Source organism: Muntiacus reevesi, chromosome 13 (genome assembly GCF_963930625.1).
Source record: "Muntiacus reevesi chromosome 13, mMunRee1.1, whole genome shotgun sequence".
In the NCBI taxonomy this organism is placed as follows: Eukaryota; Metazoa; Chordata; class Mammalia; order Artiodactyla; family Cervidae; genus Muntiacus; species Muntiacus reevesi.
Window position 1 is genome coordinate 9491424 of NC_089261.1, and position 18595 is coordinate 9510018.

The 18595-nt window shown below is 48.2% G+C and overlaps 1 protein-coding gene across 1 annotated transcript in view; it reads right to left on the minus strand.

Annotated features, from left to right (window-relative positions):
* Positions 1-21: 21 nt before the first annotated feature.
* The window catches only part of SVOP (SV2 related protein), a 67482-nt gene continuing 48908 nt past the window's right edge, over positions 22-18595 (minus strand). The window contains exons 8-16 of the mRNA XM_065904521.1: positions 17393-17518; positions 15713-15841; positions 14600-14673; positions 10336-10412; positions 8072-8179; positions 6964-7075; positions 5627-5708; positions 3457-3546; positions 22-1669 (exon numbers count right to left, since the gene is read on the minus strand). Of these exons, the coding sequence (XP_065760593.1) occupies positions 1463-1669; positions 3457-3546; positions 5627-5708; positions 6964-7075; positions 8072-8179; positions 10336-10412; positions 14600-14673; positions 15713-15841; positions 17393-17518 (1005 nt within the window). The 3' untranslated portion in view covers positions 22-1462. The remainder of the gene's footprint in view (positions 1670-3456; positions 3547-5626; positions 5709-6963; positions 7076-8071; positions 8180-10335; positions 10413-14599; positions 14674-15712; positions 15842-17392; positions 17519-18595) is intronic.

Sequence of the window (18595 nt, forward strand, 5' to 3'; positions counted from 1 at the left end):
CAAACTTCAACCCTTTCAATGTCCATCACCAACATGTTTTAATAAAGATGAACGTACACATTTGGCTTCCTTGAAATGTTCACTTCAAGCAGACATCTCCAAGCAGAGGGTCAGTCTTCTCTGGCCTTTGATGGGATCTGGAAGCTTCTTCCCTCCTTCCCTAGGTTCCTGCCTTCATGATGGGGAAAAGGCTCATAGAAACCAAACCCTGGCAGTGGATGTTGTCTGCTGAGAACAGAATCTGCCCTTCCTCTGGAGGCCAACCCCCAAACCTGGTTGACCTCCCTGCTCTTTCTTTGAAAATGCACATTTCATACATCTGGGATGTCCCATTCCTCCTACGCACAGCATCTCTGCCATGCAGTCCATCATCAGAACCCAAGGAGTTGTCTCTATGGAAAGACCGAGCCAGCCCTTGACTGCAGGGGTGGCAGAGAATCCAGGGAGGAAGGGATCCTGGTCCCCTGACCCTGATGGGAGTGGGTGGTTGGGGGAGCCTCTTTCTGTTTCCCTAGCCACGTACCACACTCAACTCCCAAATGCTGAAACCTGACTTAACTGTTTTCTTGCCCCGAGAGTCACCAGTCAGCCTGACCAAGGAGGCGGCCAGAAAAGAAACCCCCCAGAGTGGCCTTTTCTACTTCCGAAGGGGAGGCCCCTGCTTCGGCTGTGGGCTTGGTTCTCACCGCCCTTTCACCTCCACCCCCAATTCCTGGAGGTAACAACTCTCTGAGGTTGTCATCTGGTGCAAGCCCAGCTGTCCTCGTGCTCACATTTGGATCCCCTGGAACCAGGGACAGTAACTCCAAGATGGGGCCAGGTGGAAGCATGCAAGAGACTCAAGTTCAAATGCATGTCCATCTTCCAGAGTCTCCGCTACTCAAGCCCTGGGGATGCAAACTGAGGGGCCCCTTCCCCAGGAGCATTTCTCAGACCCAAGAAAAAGCTGCTCAGGCAATACCCAGGTCACCTGCAATTTCAAAAAAGAAAGCCTGGGGCCGGCGATGCAGGAGAAACCTAAGAACAGATCCAGTGGGTGGCTGGTACGTGTCATCTTACTGGATGGCAGATCTCACAAGGGTCCGTCTGGGCCTGGACTGTATCTGCAGAGATCTTTTGGTGGTTGTTCACCGAGGGTGTGACCGACTGACTCTGGATGGTGTCTGGCTGGCTACTGGTGTCACTGGGCACTCCTGAGATGGCAGTTTTCCCATGCAGATCCACAGGTTATTAACAGACCTTCACACACACATACAGAGAACCTCCCAAAGCAAAGGCCTCCCCATCCCCGGGTGGATCTCGATGAATATGAGCAAACAGTCAAGACACAAAACCTTGTTGGTCTGGGTGGTACCCTTGGGTGAGTTCTTGATGTGGGCAGTGACGATCGGTGCCCCCGCTGGGCTCCACCAGCTCTTCATGCTCTACAGCCTCAAAGGCCAGTGCAGCCCCCCATCGGTCACTACTCCTGAGAGCCCGAGTTCGACCTGGCGACACCTGTGCCGTGCGCCCCGCGGCCAACCATCTCCTGCCCCCACTCCCGGTGGCTGGACTCCTGCAGTCCGCGGCCTTTGGTCTCGATAGGCAAAAAGCAGGAGGCCAGGGCAGCCAGGAGGCAGCAGCCACTGTAAACGGCCAGCGTCAGGTACACGGATGACTCCAGCATCACCTGGGGGAGGGAGACACACGCTGGTGAGAGTGTCCCTAATGATGCACAGGCACCACCAATCATACAGATGATACTGAGGATGCCAGGTCCTCCTGTAAGCCCTCTTTGTCACTGGACTCCCATGGAGTCCTCAAGACAGCTTTATGAGGTACATACTCCAACCCCATTTTACAAAGGGAAAAACCGAGGCACAAAAAGAATTAAGTAACACAAAGACCAAGGATGGGGCTGGGATTTGAACCCAGATCCCATCAGACTGGAGAGTCTGGTTTTTTTTTTTTTTGCCACACCAGGAGGCAGGTGGGATCTTAGTTCCCTGATGAGGGATCAAACCCATGCTCCGTGCATTGGAAGTGCGGAGTCTTAACCCCTGGGCCACCAGAGAAGTCCTTCAAGAGTTTATTTTCTCTCAAAGCAGTACATCTGCTGGCTTCCTATCTTCATGACCCAGGCAAATCATGCAGCAGGTCTAAACCTCATTTCTTCAGCTGCCAAACGGGCAGAAGGGCAGAGGTCACCTCCCAATGAGAAGATGCCTCACTCGGCACCACGCAGGCACTTGGCAAGTCGTCAACCAGTGCTAGTTAATAGTGATGTACAACGTTCAAACACAACGGTACCAGGACAGAACAACTTGGCCAAAACACGTATTAGAATTCTATTTACACAGAAGATTCAGAAGAGAAAAAATTCACACAGACAGAATGCATACCAGTGGTTGCCAGGGGCTGGAGGAGCCAGAGCTGGGAAGTACTTGTTTAATGGATACGGAGGTTTATTTGGGGGCAAGGAAAATGCTTTGGAACTAGATCAAGGTGGTGGTTTCCGACATCATGAAAGTGCTACAGGCCAGTGAATCATTCACTTTTTTTTTTTTTTTGCAAATATTGACTTTTTATTAAGTTCTTTTTTTTGTTTTTATTTTTCTATTTTTTATTATTCTTTAATTAATTAATTAATTTTACTTTACAATATTGTATTGTTTTTGCCATACATTGACTTGACCCTGCCATGAGTGTACATGTATTCCAAACATGTAAAATATCATATATAAAACGAATCGCCAATCCAGGTTTGATGCATGATACAGGGTGCTCGGGGCTGGTACACTGGAATCATTCACTTTACTTTAAAAATTTTATTTATTTGACTGCACCACGTGGCTTGTGGAATCTTAGTTCCCCAACCAGAGATCGAACCTGAGCCCTGGCATTAGAAATGTGGAGTCCTCACCACAGAATTGACAAGGAAGTCCTCGAATTAAAATGATTAATTTACGTTACATGACTTTTACCTCAATTTTTTAAAAAAATGATTAAAAACGGGAAAAAAATGAATTGGATATTAAAAAAAGCAAACAGACTCCAATAAAATAAGATCTCCCCCAAACAGACAGAAATGCTTCAAGGTACAAAGACCTGAAAAAGTCTGCAAGGACACTGAATCATCCGAATCAGAAACCGGGGGCTGGGACATTAGTTTCCCTCTAAGGCATGGTGGCCTGTTTACTCTAATCCAAACTGTTTTTGGCCAGATCATCAGAGAGACCCGAGTTTGACTCCCAGCTCCGCGACCTCCCAGTTGTGTGACGTTGGACAAGCCCCATGACTTCCGAGCCTCCGCTTTGCGCTCGCATACAACACGGCTGCTTCTGCAGGGCGGATCGCTAACACGAGGCCAGGCCGCGCACACGCGCCCAGGGCCACGCAGGGGCCCAGCGTCCGGTAAGGGCCTGCCGCCCTTGGCTTTGGTCAGGCCCCCCCCGCTGTATGTGGGGCGACACCTACCTGAGCGATGAACGGGGTGATGAGGGCGCCCACCCTGGCCATGCCGCTGCAGCTGCCGAGGCCCAGCGCGCGGGTCGCCGTGGGGTAGACCTGGAACACAGCCGCCCAAGTGGCTGCCGTGAGAGAACGCAGCTCCCCCCCTCCTCCCTGGCTCGGGAAGGATGGAATTCACCCTGTGGGCGGCCCTGAGTTAGGGTCAGTCCCGCGAGGCGGGCGGGGTGGGGAGTCTCACCCCAAAGGGGCCAGGAAACTCAGCCAAGAAGGCGGGAGGCCCAGCTGGCAGTGGGAGCCTAGGAACGGGGTCCTCTCTGCCCTGCGTGCTGCGCTTGCTCAGGCACTAGGCCACGTCTGACTGCGGCCCGCGGACTGGGGCCCACCAGGCTCCTCTGTCCATGGGATTTTCCAGCCAAGAATGCCGGACTGGGTTGCTATTTCCTCCTCCAGGGGATGTTCCCGACCCAGGGGTCGAACCAGCATCTCCTGCATTGGCAGGCGGATTCTTTACTGCTGAACCATCTGAGAAGCCTCCGCCCTGGGTGGTTATATCTAAATAAATAAATGAGTAAGTATGAAATTCCTAGTTTTTTTTCTATCATAGAGAATTTCAAACACAGACTAAAGTAGAATGATGAAATCAGTCATCTAGGACCAAGCACAGTGGCCTGTGTTGGGTTTTTTGTTTTGACTTTTTAAAATTTTTTGACCACGTCTCATGGCATGTGGGCTCTTAGTTCCCAGGCCAGGGATCAATCCTGTGCCCCCTGCGTTGGAAGCACAGAGTCCTAATCCCTGGAGTGCCACGGAAAGTCCTGCCTGTGTTAGTCTCAGTCACATTCATTTCCTTTCCCTCCTAAATTATGATAAGGCAAATCCTAGAGGGGATTTATCCACTAGTTTTAGTTTTATCTAGTTTTATTTATCCACTAGATACTTTTGTATATGCCACTTTGAAGATTTTTTTTTTTTCCTCGTTGAAAAAGACTGCAGACATCTCCGATGTCCATATTTGCTCTTCTCCAGTGTGTGATTTTTAATGGCCACATAGAATTCTATCATTTGGATCAATCATCATTCATTTAACCAATTCTTCCTTGGGCCTAGCCAGCTGGAATAGCTTAAGCCAGGAGTCAGCAAACTTTTTCTTAAAGGGCCAGACAGTAAATAACCTGAGCTCTGGGGGCCAGCTGGTCTCCAGTAACTACTCAGCTCTGCTCCTGTTACACAAAAGCAGTTGTGGACAGCAGTACAGGAAGGGCTGTGGCTTGTTCTGATGAGGCTTTACTAATGAACACTGACATATGAATTCCATATAATTTTCACATGTCAAGAAATATCATTTTGATCTGGTGTTCAACTGTTTAAAAACATAAAAACCATTCTTAACTCTTGGACTAGACAAGAACAGGCAGCAGGTTGGACATGGCCCATAGTTTGCTGATCCCTGGTATTTGCCATTGTAGACGCTGGGCCTCCTAGTCCCTGCAGGGCCAGCAGCATTCTGATTCCCTTCTGTGAGGCTCCAGCAATCAATCCACCAGCCTCTGTTGAGGGGACACTAGGCCAGATGAGAGTCAAAGCGTAGGAGACCCAGGCCCTGTCCACAGGGAGCCTTAGTAGGAGTCTCCTTGGGGGACAGGCCATGTGGCAGGACTAAAAACACCAAAGAGGGGCACAGACAGTGAGGGTAAAATGAAGTTGGGGGGATGGGTATCCTGGAGGGCTTCCTGGAGGAGGCAGGGTTGGAGCTGGGCCTGGAAGGTGGGGTGGAGGTATCAGGACTTAGGATGATGACTCAGAGTGAGGGCTCTGAAGAGCTGTGCAGACCTGAGCTGGCGGAGGCGGGGGCAGGGGTGTTGGTGTCCCTTCCCCAGCACAGCATCTGATGCATACTATTCTTTCCCTCCCTTTGCCCCTATCTAAAATAATGTAAGATAAAATAAAATAAATATAAACAAGTAACCCATCATCCCTGAGTGTGGGAAAACGGACACGCTGTCTCGTGGAGTCTAAGTTCAGGCAATATTTTAGAGGTTGGTGTGCTTTTTCAGTCTTTCTCAAGGACAAATTTCAGTCAGAGGAGCCCAGGCTTTGTGCTTCTGGAAGTAGAGCTTCTCCCTCCAACTACCTCCTCCCCACCACTGCTCCCAGGCATCCCTTCTCACCCTCCTACCTCAGGTGTGTAAACGTAGGCTGCTTGGAAGCCTCCAGAAATAAATGCTCTTGCAATGAAGAGTAACAGAGTGAGCATATTTCTAGGAAGAGGAAAAAAAAACAGCAGATGAGCAGGTATTAACATTTTTTTTTTCTGACAGTTTCTTTTAGCAGTCTTCTCTGCCCAGGTAGAATTTACACCCTGCTGCTGCTGCTGCTGCTAAGTCGCTTCAGTCGTGTCCGACTCTGGGCAACCCCATAGACAGCAGCCCACCAGGCTCCCCCGCCCCTGGGATTCTCCAGGCAAGAACACTGGAGTGGGTTGTCATTTCCTTCTCCAATGCATGAAAATGGAAAGTGAAAATGAAGTCACCCAGTCATGTCCAACTCTTCACATCCAACTCTTCACGACCCCATGAACTGCAGCCTACCAGGCTCCTCCATCCATGCGATTTTCCAGGCAAGAGTACTGGAGTGGGTTGCCATTGCCTTCTCCGATTTATGCCCTAGAAATTGGCAAAGCCCACCTTACCCAACACACATTCAGGTAGGCATGCAGACACACACACCCCAGTGCTCTCTCTGAAGGCCTACTTTTATGTTTATCATTCTCCGAAGTTCCAGGCTGAGATGGAAACATCGGTGGTGCCCAGGGTGGGGGCGAGGTTGGGGAGAAATGATCTAAATCATCCAAAGTCCAGGTAGGACCTAGTGGGGACAGGAATTGAGCTAGGAACCAGCTGAACCAGGGAAAGTAAACTTCTCTTCAGTATTTTGAAGACAATCCTGATCCCCAAACCCCTGTTCCATTGTTCCTACAATGTCTTTGAATATCAGCATTCCCAGATCTAAGCTACATCTCCAGACTGTTCACCGATCTCTCATCTGCAGTATGGTCTGGGGTCTCTACAAGGTCAGCACAGGCCAGTTCTACCTTTGGAACCAGAAAAACAGTTCTACCTTGATAGATGGAAAAGATGGAGCAATGCTGAAAGCAGATTATAAAAACAGGACCTTGAAATAGTGACATAGAACAAATGAGCACTTACAACCCATCTATGAATTAAACAGCTAAATGAGGGATCTCACTGGGAGATGATGTCAAAAGTCTAACTGTGATGGCGACAGAGTAAACTGGAGCAAAGTGCCCTCCTACCCTCACCCCCATCAGAGGCCCCAACTTTAAGCCTGGGGCAGTTATGAGGCAGCCCACAGACTCAGTCCTAGTGAGGGATTGGAGGGATCTTTCAGATGACCACCAGAGGGTGTAACCCACAGCCTGCAGGTCCAAAGAGCCACTGACCACCAGCTGAGAAATAAGCCAGCTGGCCAGAGAAAGCTGGTGTCATGACCCACCTTCCGACGCAGATAAACAGCAGGAGGCTGCAAAAGGAGAAGACGACGAAGCACAGGGCCATGGTCTTCTTGCGGCCCAGGCGGTCAATAATCCAGAGAGTCACAAGGACACCTGCAAGGGAGAAGGGGTACCGTGGGAGGTGGTGTCTGACACGGCCCCCCATGGCCCCCACCTCCGGGTCTTCACATCCTGTGTGCTCCCCTCCCCTTGAGAGTGGGCTAGATCTCGTGACCCACTTCTGATGACTAGAATATGGCAGAAGTGATGCAATGTCACTTCTTTTTTTTGAGCCAAAAAATTTTATATCAGGAATTCACCGGAGGCCTAGTGGTAAGGACTCCTGGGCTTTCGCTGTGGAGGGTGTGGGTTCAAACCCTGGTTGAGGAACTAAGATCCCACAAACCACATGGAACAGTCAAAAAATATTCTATATTCTATATCGATATTTGATTATGATAAAAAGACTTACAAAAGTGTAAGAACAATCACTTAAAACTGTACTTTCCGTAAATGTCATTAATGTTACTAGATGTCGACAATCTGCTTTAAAACGCATTGAGTTACTCAGAAACAAACGTGATTCCTCCTGGGAAATTGAATGAGGGGTGGGAGGGGCTAGAGTAGTAGACTATGGTTTCATTATAATCCCTAGTACAATTGTCTTTTCGATGTGTGTGATTACTGTGATGAGATGCTTTAAAATAATGATATTTTAAAGTTAACTTTATGCCAGAAGTGACCTCCCTCGTGACAGACGGACATATGTCTATAAGACTGGCATAAGACTGGCAATCCCTGGTCGTCCAGTGGTTAGGACTTAGCACTTTTACTGCCGTGGGCTCATGTTCAATCCCTGGTTGGGGAACTAAGATCCCACATCCCGTGGGGTGCAGCCAAAAAAAAAGGTGACGGAAAAAGATCACCTTTGCTTTCTGTGAAGCATACAGTAAAATGTCAGCCCCTTCACAGTCCTTGACAGCTTGTAGCTAAGGTTTGAAAACAAATCCCCGACTGTTTTTAGAAATGGGATTTGCTTCCAGCTGGCACCAGGTTACAGCCGCGTTGCCAGGCGGCTCTGCCCCAGCCCCACGTGGTGCAGGCCCTCACCTGGGAACTCAGACAGGGTGGTCCACAGCAGGTCCATGTAGTCCTCCTCGCTCAGGTACTCGCAGGCCAGGCTGCACTTGGCCTCCACGGCCTTCTTCCGGCTGGAGACTGGGAGGCGGAGAGAGGGAGAGGCAGAGGCACGCGCAGGGTTGAATCGCGTCCTCCCGCTCCCCGCTCTCCTTCCCTGCGGTGATCTGGCCGGAGTTCTGAGGAAGGTGCACGGGCTCCGGACTCAGACCGACTCAGGGTGCCTCCCCCCACCAGCATGGCAGAGCCCCACCTCTTTAAGCCCCAGCTTCCTGACAATCCGGGGCTAATAAACCCTAGGGGGTACAGTGGTTGAGAGGCTGGAAACAGGCCATGTACATGAATGCGCTTAGACCAGAACTGGGGCTTCCCAGGTGACACAGTCGTAAAGAATCCACCTGTCAGAGGTAGGAGATGCGGGTTCAACCCCTGGGTCGGGAAGATCCCCTGGAGGCGGAAGCGGCAAGCCTCTCCAGTATTCCTGCCTGAGAAATCCCACGGACAGAGGAGCCTGGCGGGCTGTGGTCCATAAGGTAGCACAGTGGGACACAGCTGAAGTGACTTAGCGCACTCCATGACTGATTTACTCACCTCTTTCAAGTCTTTCTTTAAAGCTCAGCTGCTCATTGAGGCCATCTTGACCACCCCGTTTAAAACTCTGACTTACCCACGGCCCCTTACTCTGCCCCACACTGCTGACCTCCCTTACTCCGTGTGATCTTTTTGCCCTCATGTCCTCTGTTAGGAAACAGAGTGAAAGACTTTGAAATGGCATAAGGTCCTGTTCTGTGAATCCTTACAGGTTATCCCACCTTTCACATCCTTAGGCTCTTTCACAACTCCACATGATAGAATACTAACACTAATGCCAATGATTCTTGTCTACAAAAATGCAAGCTGTGTCTGGCAGTGATGTAATCGATTATTGGCCTTCCACACGCTGCCAATTTTTGGCACTTTGCTAGCCTGGGAAGGGAGGGGCTGCAGAAACAAGGGAGGAACCGTCAAGACCTAATAGTGCAGCCTGGCTTCTCCTCAAGGAATATCTTTGAGTTCTGTAGGCACTAAGGTCCCCACCCAGAAGGAAGGTGGCAACTCCAGACTGAGCACAAGATTCCTGGGACACCCCCCCAGTTACCTCACCACCAACCAATCAGAAGAAAGCCACACACCCTGCAGCTCTCCTCCACCACCACCAAATTCTGCCTATAAAAACCTCCCCCCAAACCGTCGGGGAGTTCAGGGTTTCTGAGCATGAGTCACCCATTCTCCTTGCCTGGCCTTGCAACACACCTTTCTCTGCTCTAAACTCCAACGATTTGGTTTGTTTGGCCTCACTGTGAGTCAGACACACAAACTTGTATTCTGTCACGGGCACAGAGGATTTAGGCTTAAACCAATACCAAACCCCGAATTTATAACTGAACTGCTTCCTCAGGGCAGTTCATTTAAGACTCTCTCACACCCCTCAGCGAGATGGGACTTTGCTATCTCATTAATAATACCAATCCTCACACTAATAAACAAAACAATTAACTCAGATTAAGAAGGCTTCACAAGAAAAAGATAAACAGATAAATCCTGCAAACAGACAAGAACTCTGTCCCTTTATCTCCCATCCTGAGTTCAATGCTAGGAATCTAATATTCTCTTAAAGACAGATCTGTTTGAAAGCCCAGACATCTATATGTAGATTTTGCTTCTTATTCATTCCTCTTGTCCACTGGGTCACATCTCCAGCTCCACAATGGAATCACCTGGGGAGCTTTAAAAACCCACTCATGCTTGGGCCCCAACCCCAAAGATGCTGATTAAATTGGTCTGGGCATTGTTTAAACGGCACTGCCTTTGTTTAAAAGCTCCCCCAGGTGATTCTATTGTGTGGCCAGGATTGAGCTCCAACCTGGTTCTCAGACTTAATGCACACACAGAGGATGGCTCCACAGGGTCACAGCCGTAAAACTCAGGGATGGACTTCATGGACCTCTTGAGGGGACGTAAGATATGATTCTGCTCGAAGGTTACGTCTATCATGATAAGATTGTCCAGGTTTCTACAGAACATCTCAGAAACCACAACCCAGCTCTTTCATATTCAGATTTTGCAGAAATCTGTGCCAGAAATCTGGAGTCTGTGCCAGGCCAGGCCCTGTGAGGGCAGGACGGGGGCTGGGAGTGTGTGTGTGACCTTGTGTGTTGGGTGGAGGGCGTTAACTGCTTGAAGGCTGTGATACTCACTGCTGCAGACATCTCCCGCTTGGAAGAGCTCGGTGGTGAGCAGGACTAAACCATAGTAAGAAAATGCATTGGAAAACCTGCCAGGAAGCAAGCAAGAAGTGTAAGGAAATGATGGGAGAAATGCAAGCCCCCATTCCCATTCCATTGTGAAGGACTTCCACCCATAGCAGCAGAGACTAGGCTTTGGGCTCAGGCCATGCTGGGCCAGTTTTCCTGGACCGCTTGAGCAAGAAGATGGCGGGTACAAAACATATTGATGGGCTAAAAGGAAGTGATCCTGTGTCCTTTGAAAGATCAAGAAAATTGAATTTTAGGGACTTCCCTGGCAATCCAGTGGTTAAGATAAATGCAGGGGGCATGAGTTTGCTCCCTGATCAGGGGACTAAGATTCCACATGCTGCATAGTGCAACCAAAAAAAAAAAAAAAAAAAAAAAACCCCAAAAGAACTGAATTATATCACAGACAAGCCACCCCCAAAGCTGTTCACTCAACTGGCAAAAGGAGGCAAAAAACTGGGGGAACCAAAATTTGGTAGAAAACATTTTGACAGATGTCAAAAGATGTTAGAGCTTTTGGGTCGAGCTGAATAGGGAAGAGAAGGGAGATATATTTAATAATATAGGTAATCCCCACTTTCTGAAAGCTTGCTTCGTTATAGTTCACTTTCACGAAGTCTATATTAGTGCCTGTTTTTGCTCGCCGGAGGAAATTTTTCACTTTTACAAAAAAAGGGGGGAAAGCAAAAATAGCATCCAGTGTTTGTTTTGTAGAGGCAGGTCTTGGCCCCAAGCAGTGATGGTGGCGCCACCAAGCCCCTTCCCCGGGAATTACCTTCAGCATCTCAGCACCAAGCTGCCAGTAGCTTTTTTTTTTTCTTTTCTTTTTTTTTAAAAATTATTTTATTGAAGTATAGTTGATTTATATTGTGTTAATTTCTGCTGTGCAGCGAAGTGATTCAGCTATACATAGAAAGACATTCCTTTTCAAATTCAAACTGCCATTCCCTTTGAACTGTGTCTGTGAGCATCTGTGCTTAATTTCCATTTATTATTTCTTTGACTAGCAAGATGGTCTTCATTCTTGTTTAGTCAGTAAGTTGTGTCCGACTTTTTTTGTGATCCAATGGACTGTGACCCGTCAGTCCCCTCTGACCACGGGATTTCTCAGGCAAGAATACTGGGGTGGGTTGCCATTTCCTTCTCCAGGGGATCTTCCCCACCCAGGGATCGAACCTGTGTCTCCTGCTTGGCAGACAGATTCTTTACCGCTTAGCCACCTGGGAAGCCGTGAGCAAGATGTGTCCTCAGGTAATTACTTCTTCGCTTCATGCCACTTCAGCTTGAGAAAGCTTTCACTGGAACACTCTACTTTTGTAACATCTTAATTTACTTATTTTTAATTGAAGGATAATTGCTTAACAGTACTGTGCTGGTTTCTGCCATATAGCAACATGAACCAACCATAGGTACACATATGTTCCCTCCCTCTTGAACCCCCCTCCCACCTCCCACCCGATCCCACCCTCTAGGTGGTCACAGCGCCCCAGTGTGAGCTCCCTGGGTCACGCAGCAAATTCCCACTGGCCACCTATTTTACATGCGGTAGTGTGATGTTCCCATGTACTCTCTCCACTCATCCCACCCTCTCCTTCCCCGGCCTGTGTCCACAGCCTGTTCACTATGTCTGCATCTCACTACTGCCCTACAGATAGGTTCATCAATACCATCTGTCTAGATTCCATATATATGCGCTAGTATATGATATTTATTTTTCTTTTTCTGACTTACTTCACTCTGTATAATAGGCTGTAGGTGCATCTACCTCATTAAGTGAAAATGAAAGTCGCCCAGTCATCTCCGACTCTTTGTGACCCCATGGACTATACAGTCCATGGAATTCTCCAGGCCAGAATACTGGAGTGGGTAGCCATTCCCTTCTCCAGGGGATCTTCCCAGCCCAGGGATCGAACCCAGGTCTCCTGCATTATAGTCATTAGAACTGACTCAAACGTGGAACACTCTACCTTTGAATAGCAGGGATGAGGAAACTGCAGAGCTCTGTCTCCGTGATCAACTGAATCACTTCACCAAGCATTTATTAAACACCTGCTCCGTGCCCAGCCAAGTGTGGGGTCTGCAGACTTCACGGGCATTTCAGACCAGAATGGTGCAGTTAATTAAATTCCGACTGTCCCAGGAACCGGAATACTCCAGTCTGTAGGGTCAGAATATCACGTCCTATAGTGCAGCTATGTGGGAGCTCAGTCATAATCAGAAGCCGATGATTAACCTCCTTGCCTTACAATATGTGCTCCCAAATGTGATTTCTATAGTATTCTAAAATTAGGCTCTAATTAATTGCTTAGGATTTAAGTAGTGTCCGTCCAACAGAATCACATGCACTCAAAGATAGATACTCTCAATTCTGTTTCCCCACCTTTTAAAATATCCTGCCAGCTCCATATGTGGACTGGGCACACAGCAGGTGTTAAAGCCTTGGTGAGCTGATTCAGTTCTTGGGGGAGAGGGCAGAGCTGGAACCTGGTGCTGTATATCATCAAAGCTTTCCCCCCACCCTCTGCTACACTCCACCCCCACCTCCGCGGCAACTGCCCTTTTTGAAGACACTCCCCTGCTCATTAGCACGTCTGCTCAAAGGTGAATAGGAAAAGTGAGAACTGGTGAAAACAGGTCACAGAGCCTCAACTGGGCTAATTTTCCACACTGTTAATGCCGTAGAAATTACACAGTTGGAAGAGTTGAGAGAATGGCTGAAATTTGACTAGCTGTGGGGTGTAAGGTGAGTACTCACTACAAATGCCCTCCAGTCAATGGCATGGTTGTTATTTAAGAAAAAGTGGAACGAGATAAAAACTGAAAGTTCTGAGAATGCCCATGTTGACCAAATCAGGGGTTCCCAAAATATGGGCCCTGTGCTGGGTGGTACACAAGGTAATATAAATGGAGAGTGGGCTGGATACAGCAAAAGAATCTCTTTGTGAAAAAAAGATTCCCCTAAGTTTCCTTTTGATTCTTTAATCCTATCTCAGTCTTACTTACGCGCTAATGAGTCCCTAACACCTCTCCTGTCTGTCTGTCTTGTGAGCACAGAGGCTTCATGCCTCCTGCCTCTGGTAAACAATCAGTTTAGCTACTTTTTACTGTATGGTCATCCCTCAGGATCCGTGGGGGATGGGTTCCAGGAGCCCCTGCGAACACCAGAATCCTTGGATGCTCAAGTCCATTTTATAAAATGGTGTAGTGTTTGCACATAACCTACACACATGTGCGTGCACGCTCAGTTGTATTTGACTCTTTGCAAGCCCATGGACTATAACCCACTAGGCTCCTCTGTCCATGGGATTTTTCAGGCAAGAATACTGGAGTGGGTTGCCATTTCCTCCTCCAGGGGATCTTCCTGACTCAGGGATTGAACCCTCGACTCCTGCATTGCCTCTTTACCACTGAGCCACCTGGGAATCCCACATATCCTCCGGTATACTTCAAATCATGTCTGGATTACTTACAATACCAAATACAACGTAAGTGCTGTGTAAAGAATTGTAACTACAGTGTAAATGCTATGTAAATAGTTGCCAATACACAGCAATGTCAAGTTTTGCTTTTTAGAACTTCCTGGAATTTTTTTTTTTTCTATTATTTTCCATCTATAGTTGGCTGAGTCCTTAAGTGGAGCCTACGGCTAGGGAGGGCTGACCATATTTATCTTTAAAAACTGACTTCGGTCTATGGTCTGCAATTACAGTTTTTCCTTAAAGCAGTTATACAAAGTTTCCTTTTAAAAGACATTTATCTGTCCTACTGTATAGCACAAGGAATTACATTCAGTGTCCTGGGATAAACCATAACAAAAAGAAGATTTAAAAAATGTATATATACATATAAAAAATGTATATATACACATATATATATGTGTATAAATATATCAAAAGAATATAAAAAGAACGTATACATATATATGTATAATTGAGTCATTTTGCTATACGGCAGAAACGAACACAGCATTGTAAATCAACTATACTTCAATTTAAAAAAAATTATCAGAGTAAAAAGTGAGTCAAATAAAAGAAGGCTAAGCAAACAACAGTACAGGGGATACTTGAGTAACACAGAGGTCAGGAAAGTGATGCTCAGTTCTGCAAACGTTGCCCAAGATGGAAGAGTTCTCATTGCATCGAGTTCAAACAAAACCCCAAACAGGGTGCAGATGAGGGGGACCCAAGCGTGAACAAACAGCTCTTACCATATAAACCACAGCAACAAGGTTGTCCATCTAAAATGGGGTGTGAACAGGTCCCTCATTTTGCCTCGGTCTTCCTGTTTTAAGACAAAGAATGCCATTTACTCTCCTCCCCTGCAGTTGTGTGGGCAGTGGCCATGCACCTACCCCAGAAGGAAATATCCCCCCCCAAAAAATACTCGCTGCCGCCGGGTACCCCAGAACACAGGGAGGCCCCTGCGGCAGCAGCTCCTTTCCAAAGAGAAGCCCACCACTGGGGCATCCAGCCTTGTCACTTTCGCTTTGCAGCACACATTGGAAATCACTGTATACTTTCTCCAACCAGAGCATCTTCACACAGAAGGGAGCCGGGAGAACACAGTCCCTCCCCAAAGGCAACTAAATGAGCCTCCTGCCCCCAGGCTCTTTGGGGGGCCCCCTGCCCCACCCCTGTGCTTCTCAAAGCAAATCTGGGGTATATCCTTGGCTTCCATGTGTAGACCCAGCCTAATACTTCCTCTTGAGCTGGTGAAATTCCATTCAGTTCTTTTCGCCCAATATAGAAATGTAATTTTATTTTTAAAAATAATTTCCTTGTAAGCTCTGTCATTTGCTTAACGGTATTTGTGATGTTTTTATAAGCTGCAGGGTTGATTCTTGAGGGCAGGGATTGCAGCCTTTAAATCTGGCTCCTTTCCCCCCTTGCACCCACAGTAGCTGCTCATCTGTTTGTACTGCAGAGGAGTCCCTGACGGTGTTGACGTGGGGAGCGATAATGCACCATCCATTAAGGATGTCTACACAGGCGTGGTGCAGTGCCCTGAATATAAGTCTATCATGGCACTTCCTAATGTGGGTTTATTGTTGAGCAACCACATCTGCTCATCAGACTTCCTGGATGCTCAAACATAAAATTGAAGCAAGAGTAGTCCCCCCATCAGGGGACATTATACAACATTTCTCTAGTCACTGGCTAAAGGCTCCAGGTGGCACTTGTAAGACCTGGCAATGAAAATACACAGATTGAAGTTGCCGAATTCCCCTTGCGGGTCCTGCCCACTGCACCCCCACCCTCTCACGCACACAAGCTCCCCAGCTCATGCGGCAACACTCGCAGTCTGTCTGCCTGGCACTGACCTGTCTGGAAATGATGAGCTTCCCCAGAGGCATGGGAGCTCCGTTTTCCGTGGCTATCCTCTTTAAGGTGGCGATGGCCTTCTCCTGGTTTCCGGACAGCACGTCATACCTGGCACTCTCCGGCAGCCACTGTGGGGATGGGAGACGGAGATGTGGCCAGGCACACGGAGCAGAAGCCTTGGTCCCAGCCGTACACTCATCGTGTGTGAAGCCCCAAAGGCCAAAGGCTCTGGGGCCAGAAGCCTGGCTTCAAGTTCCCGCACTGCCATTGATTATAATGGCTTTGTGACCTTGAGCAAAAACTTGACCTCTCTGAGCCTCCATTTCCTCATCCATCAAATGGGGATAATAATAGATCCTCCCTCTTAGGATTGTTGAGAGGATTAGATGGGATTATCCTAAATGCTCAGCACAGTGCTGGGAATGGTTGATGTAGCTGCATTGTGGTTGTTGCTATGACTATAATTTGGTGCTTCTGAGTTCCAGGTGACGGCTGAATTAAGACTGCCGCCAAAAAAGAAAAAGTTTCACCTCTCTCAACACCATCATCATCATCTCTCTATCTCTCAAGAAACTAAGCCTCATCTGTGTTTAGCATCATCTTGCAAACTCAATCTAAGAGACAGAAGGAAACCAGAAATACCTTTAGGCCTCAAAGAGCCCCAACATCACGTGACTAGATAAAGGTATCTCCATAAAACAAAGTAACAGTGGTCTGTGAAATAAGAGAGTAAGAGACTTGGAGTCAGAAGATCTGGTTCAAGTGGTTTCTGTTGCTTATTAGTTGTGTGCCTTTTGACAAGTCAATCAACCTTTCTGGGCCTCAGTGTCCTCATCAGTAAAATGAGAATGTAGCAGAGATTAAAATTCATGCTTCCCTTTCCATAGTATAGAGTTGTCTTCAAATATGGCTACCCAGCCAGAAATTACATTTCCCAGGACCTCTTGCACCTAGGCAAGGCCATGTGACATGCTTTCACCAATGGCGTATAAGCAGAATATTCCGGGCCAAGTGATGCCCTTCTTCAGTCTGTGTGTAGAAGATTGCAAGGGCTTTCCGGGTGGCTCAGCAGTAAAGAATCCACCTGCCAGTGCAGGAGACATGGGTTTGATCTCTGGGTCAGGAAGAGCCCTTGGAGAAGGAAATGGCACCCCACTCCAGTATTTTTGCCCAGAAAATCCCATTGATGGAGGAGCCTGGTGGGTTACAGTCCATAGGGTTGCAAAGAGTCGGACACGACTTGGTGACTAAACAACAATAACAGACGATTGCCCAGAATCACACCTGTCAAACAGAAGCACCCATTCTGGACTGTTCTGTGAATGAGAAATAAACTCCTATCGTGTTAAGTTATGAATATATAGGCTTTGCTTGTTACAGAAGCATCCAGCCATGTTTGAAGCCAAATATTTAAGATTCTATCATGGGGGGATGAGGCAAGATATCTCCCGCCCCCTTGATATCTCCCTCAAGGACATGCCAACAGAGTCTGGAGGAAACCTGACACCCTGTACTGGACCTACTCCTGGCCCCGGCCCTTGGTCTCATTTTCAGATTAAAAGAGAGAATCTTAAGGCTACCACGTGGCTTTGGCGCCCTCCTCCACACCCTCCCCACCGAAATATAGTGAATGGCAAGAGACCAACAGCAAAGGCTGAGGTCTCTTAAAAGATACCTACAAAACACAGGACCGCAAAGAGGAGGAGGGGGACAGCTGAGAGGATGAGCAGCCAGCGCCAGCCCAGGCTGGGCATCACAAACACAGCCAGGACGACCTCGAACACCGTCCCGATGGCCCAGAACACCTGTCAGGGGAGAATGAGGGTCAGTCACGGTGCGGCTTTGGTCAACAGAGTGCAATTCCAGGACCACTGCAGACAAGGTTATCCACGTGGGTAAGAGGATCCTTGAGGTCAGGAAAGTAAGAATGGCCGTCCCTTTTCCTGTGGTCCATATGGGTTGTCCAACTCCTGAGGGTGCCACTCACACTGGATAATATTTGCATGGCACCCACTGGAGTGTGCACTGTGGCAGCTCTGGTCACGGAGATCAATACGATCAATATTGTGTGAGGTCAGCAGAGCAGTGGACACATTGGTTTTTGCCTACTGACATTCATCTTCCTTGCCCAAGAGTGCCCCGGTCTCCTTTATCAGAACTGCCTCTCCCCTGTGGGGCTGAACACCTTCTGTCTGCTTCTCAGAGTCACTCCATGCTTTTCCACCTTGCTCTTTGTATGGACCTCATCCACAGACTCCTTGTCCTCTGGTTTTACATTGGGTGCAGCCAATGGGGAACCCCATAGGAGATGAGAGGAAAGACAGACTGGGGCGTTTATTCCACCAGGGTGGGCGTGGGCTGGCTGCACCCTTCAACTGAAGGTCCTCAGAAAGGACAGGGAGCAGGCAGTGAAGGTCACTCAGGGTTCAGGATCAGCAACAGACGCATTTCAATATTTAATCTGGTTTATCTGTACCAGCGTGGACTATCTGACCAATCAATCTGGTTTATCCGTACCAGTGTGGACCATCTGACCACCACCCCTGATTGGTCAGGGGTAGACACAGTCAGGACTGTTGGGCCGTGGGGTCAATGTGATCAATACTGTCATGTGAAAAAAAAATTACTGCCATGTGATCATGGTGATTAGGGAGGATTCTGACTCTGTGTCCAGCAGGGACAGATGAATAATATTTCTACTGCATGGAGGAGGGCCATTAGGCAGTTGCAAATTTGTCCTGAGGGCTTCCAGATCATAGTTGGAAAATGGGTCACAGGACCCTGGCAGAGGGAGGGCTTGAGAGGGACTGACTGGTCCAGGAGAGTTTTAAGGCAGTCTATTGGCCACAGAGGTGGCCGTGGATGGGGATCTCACATGTGAC